This window comes from Typopeltis vanoorti, chromosome 21 (genome assembly GCF_054136105.1).
Source record: "Typopeltis vanoorti isolate ZY-2024b chromosome 21, IOZ_Tvanoo_1.0, whole genome shotgun sequence".
NCBI lineage: Eukaryota > Metazoa > Arthropoda > Arachnida > Uropygi > Thelyphonidae > Typopeltis > Typopeltis vanoorti.
The window spans coordinates 3091363-3103371 of record NC_143569.1 but is presented as its reverse complement, the minus strand read 5'-3'; the positions used below and the strand labels follow the sequence as shown (position 1 = coordinate 3103371).

General features: G+C 34.7%; 1 protein-coding gene across 2 annotated transcripts in view; it reads right to left on the bottom strand.

The window, feature by feature from the left end:
• Positions 1-12009, bottom strand: part of LOC150094599 (uncharacterized) — a 429939-nt gene that overhangs the window by 204275 nt on the left and 213655 nt on the right. For both annotated transcript variants that reach the window (XM_090411060.1, XM_090411061.1), the window contains one exon: positions 8452-8665. In XM_090411060.1, coding sequence (XP_090267186.1) covers positions 8452-8665 — 214 coding nt within the window. The remainder of the gene's footprint in view (positions 1-8451; positions 8666-12009) is intronic.

Here is a 12009-nt window from a genome sequence, read left to right as displayed (position 1 = left end):
TGAGACAGAACAAACACTTAAAATCTGACACTAACTTAAGTATAGCTTAATTTTAAGAAAAATAAGTTTATCTTGTATAAGAAATAAATGGATGCCACTATTTAGATTACTTCTATATTTGTAAAGTCAGCAAAACAAATCTGCTTACCTCTGGTCAATTTCATCATTCCTCACGGTGGTTAGAAAAGTAGGATATGGAATACAATCTAGTGCATGCATGTATAATATTAAAAGGGAAGGAGGCACTTAAGGAGGTTTGGATAGATGAATTAATACATACAGGCAAAAGAAAATGGGGAAACCACAAAAAAACAGCCATCTTTCAGGCTTTTAAATGGTTCCTGGAAAACAGCACTCACTGAGAAGGAATTTTTCTTATATTAATGTAAGCAGAATTTTTCCAGGCTGCAGTGAATGAGTTTGCAAAATGAGGTATATTTTGATACTACACACAAAGAAACAAAAGCATATAACACTAGTGATACATAAACTAAATTAATGCAGTTAAAAAAATAACAAAATTTTACAAGCAAATAGTCTTTGTAAAATTACAAATATACAATATATAAAACATAAAATAAACATGACTTCACATCACTTGCCTTAGTATCCCATAATGCAAGGCACACATCCTTAAGGGTATGTATAATGCTATGCATTACGGGAAGGGTCACTACCCAGACCGGTTTCGACACCTTTATTGAGGTCTCATTAGCGAGTTTCCCCAGTCCTAAATATACTTCAGACGCAAAATTTGTTTGCTTACACTTGGATAAAGGATTAAACCAATATATAATTTCTTGGTATCTTTAATTTATAGTATAACCTAATGGAAAAACTTCCAACAACTATCTCTAATCCACAGTATTTTAATAATATACTGTGGATTAGAGATATAAAAGATAATAATATAAAAGATTAATAATATAAAAGATATGCGTTTTGCATTATGCAAAACACATATCTTTTATACAGTCTATATACACTGCCATTGCTTGTAAATGTATGCCATAGTATGAGTTTGCAAAATGCAGTAAACACCATAAACACCTCAATAGGATGTAGAGGACCTCCTTTTACTGCAATGACTGCAGTATAAATATGCAGTGTATGATAGTGATAAATGGGAATTTTGGATCATTCTTCCTGTAAGAATGTAATGAGGTCCTGGACCATTGTGGGGTGAATGTCCCTTGACCTCACAGAGATGTTCAATAGGGATGAGATGGAGGCACTGTGTAGGTCAATCAAGTGTGGTGAGATTCATGTCCACTAACTATGCAGTTACAGCAGCAGCCTTATGACAGTGCATTGTCTTCATAAAAGAATCAAACAACGGTCAATTCTACAGAAATGCCAAAAAAGTAGGAAGCATTGCCTCTTGGAGTTCAATGTTCATGGTATCACAAACAGAGGTCCAAGGCCAAAACAGGACCATACCATCACACTGCCACATCCAAATTTCATAGTTGGGGTTACACACATTCACCTGGAGTGTTTGCAAAAATTGCAAAAACAGTATCATAGTGTATCATTTTCCATCCAACTCAGCCACAACATTATTATAAAATATGAGCAAACTATTCAGACATGACCTCTCTTTAATATACTCTTGCTGTTCCTTGCAAATTATAGCTCATCTGTCAACCCATTTCTGTATGTGAGTTTACTGACTTCTCTAAATCTTCACAAGCACTCAAGAGAAACTGATAGGTCAGTAGTTAGACGCATCAGTTTTCACCAACTTTGTACAATGGGACTAGTATACATTCTTTATAATCCTGTGGGATCTGTTCTGAGCTACGATTCAAACTACAAATATGTCAAGGTTTAGCCAGTTTTGATGAACATTTCTTTAGCACACATACTGTTGTCCCATCTGCCCCCTTACACCAAATTTTTATCCAGGTTATTCCAGAGCTACTGAACCTCCTGCAATCACATCTGGGCTTTACTCGTTTCTTTGGGACTGATTAGATATATCCTTGTTTCCATGCCAAAGGCAGATGTCAGATGGGTGTGAAAGATTTTAAAGATGACAGGTGGGTGAGTGTCATTTCAGGAGTGCAAGTTGCTGTTCTGGTCTTTTGTTCCTCATCTCCTCACAAACTGAGGAGATGAGAAACAGAAGCCCTTTTGTTATCCAAGTTAAAAAGGATTCTTCTGAAGTCTTTGTGATGACACACAGGAGGAGGTAATCAGTTCTTGGCAATAGTAAGTCTTGATTTTGAATGATGTTACAATGACACCATCTAGATGTGTGAGACAGGTGGAAGTATGGATCAGCAAAAGTTGTGACTAATAGCTTCGGCAAGAAGGTTCAACTACCATTTGAGCAGGATGCATGATTTTTTGCAACTGGCCTTTTGAAAGTCAGATTTGGACTGGTCAATGGTTGTTTTGTGCTGTTGTAGGCTATTGTGATGTTGGAAGTTTGGTCTCTAACCATTTGCAATATGAAAATTATTTTCTGGAACTTCTTTGGCACACTAATTGGAAAATCAGGGCTTGGATAGTGGCTGGACTTGTGGGTGGTACTGAAGAACTTCATTTTAGTAAAAAAATTATTTCAGTTATTCAGTTAGAGCAGGTGTCTAGATCAAAAGAGCAAAAATAGTAATTAGCTCAAGAACAGGAGAAGAAGAAATCATACAAGTCACTACATTTGGCACTAATGAGATGCCAAAGGCCATAAGGCTGACTGACTGACTGCGTGAAGGGAAAGAGAAGTTGATATAGTTGTGTTCTGAATTACCAAAAACAGAACTAGTTAAAAAGAGAGCAACAATGTTGGGCGAGTGGAATGGAATGCATTATTGGGTATTGTGGTGATCTGGTGAAAAACTTATGTAAGATTATTAATGACAATGTATCTCAGTGTTTGAATGTCACAACTCTCCTCCCCTGGTCCATGACAAAAGGAACTGTACAGAGTGTAGTTAAAAAAAAAGAGATGGAGTAGAGGCTGATAATTTTATGGGATTTGTTGACGTCAGTTCTCCCCCCCAATCTGCAGTATTAACAGAAATTTCTCGTGTTCACTTTCATTGTAGTTTAAGGTCGAGGAGTTGAAGAAGGGGGAGGGCATGCAGTGAGGAAGAAAGATCATCACTGGACATGCCTCCTATAGACAGAGCATCCAGTTCTGGTTGACTATTTGGTGTCAACAGTTTCCCTGTACACCATTGGCAACAGAATTATTCACTAGTTGATATGGTAAACTCCTGATGTTCTTGTTATTACTTTCAGTTCCACATACTACATAGAGGTTGGCCTGCTGTAACTTCAAATCAGAGAGTTCTAAGATCCATATAGTGTGTTCAGCATGCTCATGGTGCTGTCACTTACATCATATGTAAGAAGAAGAAAAGGGGAGCAGAAACTGGAAACACTGCTCCAGGAACCAAGCATGGTCAAGGCCACTTCAAGCCTTCAATAAGCAAGGTAGTGATATTTTGCTGGGCAATGAAACTCATTTAATATCTAATTTAACTGGCTGCATTGCTGAAAACCCACCAATCAAATACAGTTCTTCTGTGAGCAGTGCTATGCACAGTATGTTAGAAAATATCTTACTCCACTGAATTTATATTATAAACTGAAACATATGATTACTTTTCACACAAAATTAATAAATAAACCAAAATCAATCTCCTGGGTCTTGCTGTTTATTGGGTTGGGGCTTACACACTATTTGATCAAAAGTATCCGGACACCGACTCGAAACTGTAATTGGACTTTCACCGTAACACACTTTCCAGTAGTGGACATTAATACAGGATGGGTCCACCCTTTGTTTCTATGACAGCTCTAACTCTGCTGGAGAGACTTTCTACCAGGTGTTGGAACGTCTCTGGAGCAATGGCAGCCCATTCTTCCTGAAGAGCTGTAGCCAGAGCAGTTCATGATGTGGTCATTGGGGTCTGGAGCGAAGTAGGCATTCTAATTCATCCCAAAGGTGTTTTTTGGGATTCAGGTCAGGGCTCTGGACTGGCCAGTCCATTTCTGGAACATTATTATTCACAAACCATTCCCTCACAGACTTTGCTTTATGGCAGCTAGCATTGTCATGCTGATATAGACAACAGTCATCACTGAATTTATCTTCTACCATACACAGTACGCAACGGGTCAAAATGTCCTTGTACCCTTCCTCATTTAGATTTCTGTGCAGTGTTACGAGAGCAGCTGCTCGACAATGGAACCCAATCCTCTTAATGCACAGTCATGGTGCTGGTTGGACAGTTAGTAGCACTGCAGAACTCTTGGGGTGATTGTTTCACTCGATGTCTGGCAAACTTCCATGAACCACCTTCTTCAACACTCAACAGTTCCTGTCTGTCATTAAACATGGCCTACCCAACCATGGTTTTGTTATGGTTGTGCCTTCACGTTTCCACTTCACAATCACATCACCAACTGTTGACTTGGGCAACTTGAGGAGGGTTAAAATGTCTCTGACAGATTTCTTACTGATGTGGCAACCAATAACTAGTTCACATTCGAGGTCACCAAGCTCCCTTGACCTATCCATTCTGCTTGTACTTCTTATCACCGAACAACACAGCTCCGTGCCTCCTTTTATACCAGTAATTGAGGTCGTAGTGACATCTAGACATCAGTTTACGAATTACAAAGGGGTGTCCAGATACTTTTGATCAGATAGTGTAGTTATAGAAAAACCATTGAAACCTTAACAGTGCTTTACATTAAAATAAGAAAATACATTCTGAGTTTAGCAATCATGGCTCTTTGTGTTTAGATAACATCCGCACAAGTTCCATCTGCGCACCAGAGTTTAAAAAATATAAACAAAATAAATAAATAAATATGATGCTTTAAGTTGCAATAAGATCAAGTCATAAGCTAAATTTGAAGATCATAGCATTACTTTTGTTTTATATAAAACCCATAAAACTTGGGTCTGATCCTTGGTTGGAGAGTCAGACCTAAGTAAGTTTATTTCAAACTTACTTCAAACAAAAGTCTGTTGGATCAATTAATTTTACAGTACCTCCATTGTTTAGGAACATCTCTTGCAATCAAGGTCAAGAACACATGGGTAATTTGATTTGCTTTCTGTGAAAATTATACAATCCATTCTTCTGTTTTTGGATGATCTCACTATATCAAAGTGACTAAGTCTGTTTTGAATTCACAAGTAATCGTTTGCCAAAAACCTTTATTCTATACAGAAATTTCACAACTACTTTATTTTCTAGTTTTTATTTCCATTTCTTGTCTTATATTTCCTTTTATTCTGAATTCTGTTTGCTCTTATTGCCTAACAATTACAGTCAATTACAGAATATTAGTTTATGAAATGCCTCATTTTTTAAAAAAAAAACTGCACTATTTGAAGACTGAATGAAAAACACTACAGAAACAGAATGTCATAAATGAAGTCACTTTTATTGTTTGAGGCATTTTGGTTGAAAGAGAGCACTTGGGTTTTTCCTTCCACTATTCATAACACACATCATTTTGACCTCTTTGGATTGCTATTCTGAGAAATGGAATCATCCCTGAGCTAACAGGATGATACACTACTTATGCCCAATAAATAAATTTGTAAAGAAACTTATTTTCTGAAATCTTTTAATTAGTTAACTCTCTTAGAAATATGACTTTTACCATCATTTCTTGTGATTATTGAAATGGTGAAGAGGATTCAGAAATGAGTGACCAAAATAACTGGTTCGTGGCATGCTTCCTACAAATCCTCTCCACCACTTCCACAACGCCAAGAAATGATGGCATAAGTTATACTTCTCATATTTTTTAAAATAAATTTCTCCAAAAATTGGCTAGACTTGGTAACCTACTAGGCAGAAAAGAGGGGACACGTATATATTATATTATATAAGTTATTATATCATTTTCCGTCAACCATGTCTCAGAGATCTCAATGATCTTTGGCCCGGCTGATGCTATCAGCACCACCAATTCATCTCCTTTATTCCGAATATTCCTGGCATTAGTATAAAATTATCTCGACTGTTATTCATCATCTATATTATATGGATCACATTATGAAAGAAAGTAGCATTAGGCCTGATATTAGAATTGGAGATGTCAAACTTAGCTCTTTGCTTTATGCAGATGATGTTGTGCTCCTAAACGCATCTAGTGCAAGTCTCCAGAATTCTCTAGCTAAACTCAATACAGCTGTAACAAATTTGGCATTAAAACCAGCAATAAATAAAAAAAAATTCTGAACTATGAAAATAAGCAGGAACATAGAAAACTTCAGATGCATTCTGAATGGAATCTTATAGAACAAGTAAAATATTTCAGCTATTTAGGCACCATTATTAGTGAAGATGACAGTTTAAATCTGGAAATATACAACAGAATAAGCAAAGCTGATATGATGGGTAGCCAGCTTAATAAATTTATATGGAATAAGAGAGAAATTAGCCAAAACACCAAAGTAGAAGTATATAAGCTGTTCAAACCAGTTTAAGTTATGTATCTGAGAGTTGGATTAGAAATAAGCACTTGATCAAAGACTAGAGACCACAGATATGAGGGTTCTGAGAAAAATTAGGGGAGTGAACTGATGGCATCAATGGAAGAATCATATTAAAAATGAAGATACTAGAAAGGAACTTAACATTATTAGCATTCAAGAATGTGTTAACAGAGTTGATTTAAGGTGGTATGACCACTTAAATAGAATGGGTGAGAAAAGGTTAGTAAAACATGTGTTTAATGCCAAGACAGCAGGAAAGACATACAGAAGAACAAGAAGCACAAAATGTTAGATATAACAATATTTGAGTGCTCATAAGTAATACACTGATTTGAAGGAAAATTGTTGATAGGAGATCAATAATAATGTAAACTTAATCATATAGTGCTGTCATATTAACTTGAACAACCCTTGGGAATACATATCAGGAAATTGATGATAACAATGATCAGTCAAGATTTTGAAAACATTTGGTATATATATATGTGTGTGCTTTGTGATTTTTGAAACTAATACAAATTAACAATTTAAAAACTACATTCATGAATAAATATGATTACATACATTGTATTTCATAATATTTATATGAAATTTTTGGAATAAAATGTGCATGTAACAATAAAAACGTTTATCATACGTAGGTCTTATGTTTGTTTTTGGTCAACCCTGTATTATATTATGTGTCACTCTGTTAACAGTTACCATTCATGCTTGTAGTGTTTCATATAAACAAAATTTAATTGCTTGGCTATTTTTTGGTGTTTTTTGATTTATTATTTTTATTTTATTATTTATTTATTTATTTATTTTGCTTGTTTTTTGAATCTGAAAAAGGAAAGAATGGCAAAAAATTCTGACATCTTAGTCAGGCTGCTTTACTGAATAACTTGGAAAACTTTGCAAACAGCATTTGAAAATGAGGTAACAGGACTTCTGAGTGGTTTCTATTGTTTGATGAGTGGATAAATGAAATATCAGTTGAAGATTTTGAATTTTCAGATGAATAATTTCCAAGTCAAATGAGAATGTTGAAAAATGTGCAGTGATCCATAACAATATCCACTATACTATTCATGAACAGTATGCTAGCATATTTTTAATGTAAACGTCAGCAGATTTTATCTGAAGATTTCTGAACACAACATGGATCATGGCAAAAACTCACGACTCAGTTTTGGTTTTGCTCATCACTTGATTTTGTTTTCTATACATCAAAAGCAAAACCAAGTAACGATGTCATATAGTCTTCAAAAGTAAGAAATTAGGAACTTCTTGAGCAAATTAACAACATGAAATGAAAATTGAGATTTAAAGTAAGATTCTGAAATTAAACTCAGTGGAAAAGTTCACCACCTCATCTAAAGAAGGCCTAGCATCAAATAAACAGAGGATAATTGTTTTCTTTGACATATGAAGGAGTTATGCACTGTTCTTCCTCCAAAATGATGTCCTCCAGTATTACTCAAATATCAACATTAGTGTTTTAAACGAAGATGTTTACCAAAAAACCACTGTAAAAGAAGTACACACAAAACCAGTTACCTTACCATAACAACGTCTGGTCACACTGCATTTTGTGATACAGCTTGTCCCAAGAACAACATGCCTGTGGTCTCATACTCTCCACATTCTACATACCTGGTCACTGCCAACTTCCCTCCCCTCCAGGATGAAATTGCAGCTAGTGTATGAATATACCCAGTCATATATGAAGCTGTTTCATGGATCCAGCAATGGCAGAAATGCTGGACAACATGTAAAAATTAATAGTGGACTTCTTTGAAGTGGTAGTGAACAATCTGTACTAAGTTAAGGCTAGACTTTGTTTTTCTGACAGTCAGACAAGGAAATTTCTAAGCAGCATGTTGTGTAGAGAAATGAAATGAGAAGCTTTCATAGGGCAAATTATTTTAAATTCTGAAACAGTGGTTTTATTGTAATTTAAATAAAAAAGACAAATGTTTTAAAGACCATACCTTTTTGATTTTTAATTTTGGCAAAGATTTCACAGGTCCTGGATCAAATGGAGTTCGTGGAGGTAAGTACTGAAAATCACCAAATTTTGCCTTTAATTCTGTAATGTACCTTTCTAGTTCTTCTAAAGAATTTCGAAAACTACTAGACTTAGGTAGTTTGTCATTGGGATTTTCTTGAGAAAGAAGATAACACTGATTCACGGGAACCACAGACCTAAATAGGCATAAAAAATTAACAGTAATAAAATGATTTATTCAGGTAGTCATTAAGGATTTAGAATTGAATCAATATTAATATTCTGGGGGTTAAGCAAACCAAAAGATTATTTTGAAATTTAGAATGACCTCAGAAATAATGTGATACGAGCCAGAATATAATATAAAACAAGGTAACATGCACTATTTTTTTTTTCCTTTTTTTTTTTTTTTTTTTTTTTTTTTTTTTAACTTACTGGAGGGTACAATCCTAGTGCAATTAACAAAATTAATAAAAACAAATTATTAAAATTCAAATTTAAATTAGTTTGTATTTTATCATAATCAGATGCAGCTTTGTATATCCTAAAGTATAAATAATATCATCACCTTAAAATTAAATTTAAAACATTCATATCCTCCCATCCCACCCGATTCCAGGTATAGTAGACAATCACTATAGCAAACACCACTAAAAAAAAAAAAAAATCAATCTGATGGAGGGCTTCAATATCTGATTTTCTGAGGAAAAAACAAAAAACTACTGAAATGTTCCTATTAAAGCCTTATAGGTACAATGCTATGGTCCAATCTGGTATGGATGCTGATTATCACTCACGTTTTTGTTTAGTTGGAAAAAACAGACATCTAAAACTAACAAATTTATTTAACTAATCAGATTATTAAACCAATATTTCAGCTTGCTCAAATAAGAAACTGATAGCAAACTATTCCCATAGTCCCTACAAGTTTGCTATATGAATAACATGTCATCATTGTGAATAACATGTCATCAGCTACAGTTTATAAATAAAAGAGAATTAAATTACACCAATAAATTTAAGTTACAGAATAAATAAATAAATAAAAGCAAAAAAGTATGAGTAGTCCTGACTTATACAAATCTGAACTTGCATACATTATCCTTAAAGTGCAATGAAAAAAATGAGATTAAAAAAATATATATATTTATCGCATGTATGTTACTCACAAACCACTTAACAGAAGCCACAAGGCATCCAAAGTCTATGCAGAGCATGTATGTCTTCATTACTGTTCAGCACAGAGATTCTGTGTATGCTTGTATTCACACACTTTCATAATTTTTAGTATTTGTGTGCACTGAAGGTAGGCATAATTGTGACTAGAAAAAGTGAACTCATGCGTAATTGCACCAAAACTGATCTAGAAATGAAAGTGAAAATTATAAAGAAAAAATAATTAACCAGGCCCTTATCTAATAATTACCTTTTAAAAAATTCTGTACCAGGCATATAATGTTCTGCATGGATGGCATATAATACCAACCTGCAGAACATTTAGAAGTTTTTGAAGTTGATTTTTGTGTCACAGCAGTCATTAAAAACATCTTTTCCATAAGTTCCCCTTGCTGTGTACACATGCAACACCCTTCAAGTGATGCTTCCATAATGCAACACTTTTTATTTCATATATTGCTGGAAAACATGAATAAAGACATTTTTGATGTCAACAGGTTGAAACCCATTTGGGTAGTGGTCCTTCCCATAATGCATAGCATTATACATGTCCAAAATGATACATGCTTTGCATTATGTGATACTAAGGCAAATGATGTGAAGTCATTAGCCTCTATATACAAGTAGACTAATCATGAAGATACTTCATGTGCAAACTTTGTTCCCTTATATTTGGATAAAGGATTAAACAAGAATATAACTTCATGGCAAGTTTAATTTATTTTTTAGTCTGCTATTGAGAGCTTTATGAAGAGAAGAGATAAAAACCAATGTTCAGTGATCTCTTAAAAACATTTTCGTTTTGATTAATAATTAGATACTGAAATCTAAGTTGTATGTGTGTGTATCCTGTGAACAAGACTACCAGAAATAATGTTTAAAACATGTTAATGCACTACTGTATACACATTGTATATATATAGCAGTAAGGTGAGGAAGTTAAATTTGACTTAAGTAAAATTCAAGTTATGTAAAGTTTGTGGAAAGTAGCCTTTATGTAAGAAATTGAATAAGAACTATCTGTATTTAAACACACACACACACCAAACATTCTTCTTCAACCTTCTGGTTCTGTCCACTGCTGGACGAAGGTTCCCCCCCCCCCCATGATTTTCCAGATCAGTTGGGTTTTCTGCCTCCCATCCATCTCACTCCTGCAATTTGTTCCAGTTCATCCCTTCTTCTCGGTCTTCCTCTTTGTCTTGCTCCATCCATTGGTCTCCACTCTGTTGTTTTTCTAGTCCATCTCCCATCACTGCATCTGGCAATATGGCCAGCCCATCTCCACTTAGCCTGTTTAATGTATTTTACAATATTCATGACACCTGTTTGAGATCTTATCCAAATATTTGTCGTCATCATCATCATCATCATCAAATTCCTGCCATGTACCCTCAAGGGGTGTACAGGATATGACAGTACTACATGAAAAAATTACATCATTACTAACTTCCTATCTACAATTTTCCTCCAAATCAGTCTGTTACTTGTCAAGACTCCAACATTATCAGATCTTATATTTCTATCGTCTAAGGCACTTTGTACCGTATCAATCCACCTATATCTTGGTCTTACTCTGGGTCGTTTTCCTGCCAACCTGGCAGAGAACACTTGTTTTGCTAATCTTTCCTCTCCCATTCTATTTAAGTGACCATACCATCTGAGATTAGCTCTGCTAACGCATTCCTGGATGCTGACAATGTCAAGTTCTTTCCTAATATCCTCATTTTTAATATATTGCCATTGATGCCATCTGTTCACGCCTCTAATCTTTCTCAGGACTCTCATATCTGCGGTCTCTAGTCTTTGGTCAAGTGTTTTACTTCTGACCCAGCTCTCAGATCCATAAGTTAAAATTGGTTTGAACACAGTCTTGTATACAGCTAATTTAGTGTTCCGACTAATTTCTCTCTTATTCCATATGAATTTATTCAATTGACTTCCCACGATACCAGCTTTGCTGATTCTGTTGTCTATTTCTATATTTAGTTTACCATCTTCAGTAAAAATTGTGCCTAAGTAGCTGAAATGTTTTACTTGTTCCACAGGTTCTCCATTCACAACACAGTTGACATTTTCAATGATTCTGCCTATTTTCATTGTCTTTGTCTTTTTATTGCTGACCTTCATACCATATCTATTACAACAGCTATTCAATTTAGTCAGAGAATCTTGCAGACTTGTAGCGGATTTATTTAGAAGTATAACATCATCCGCATAAAGCAAAGAGCTGACATTAACATCTCCAATTTTGATATCAGGTTTAATACCACATTCCTTCATAATGTGATCCATATAGATAATGAATAACAGAGGGGATAATGTACATCCTTGTCTCACACCAGATTTAACATTAAACCATCTT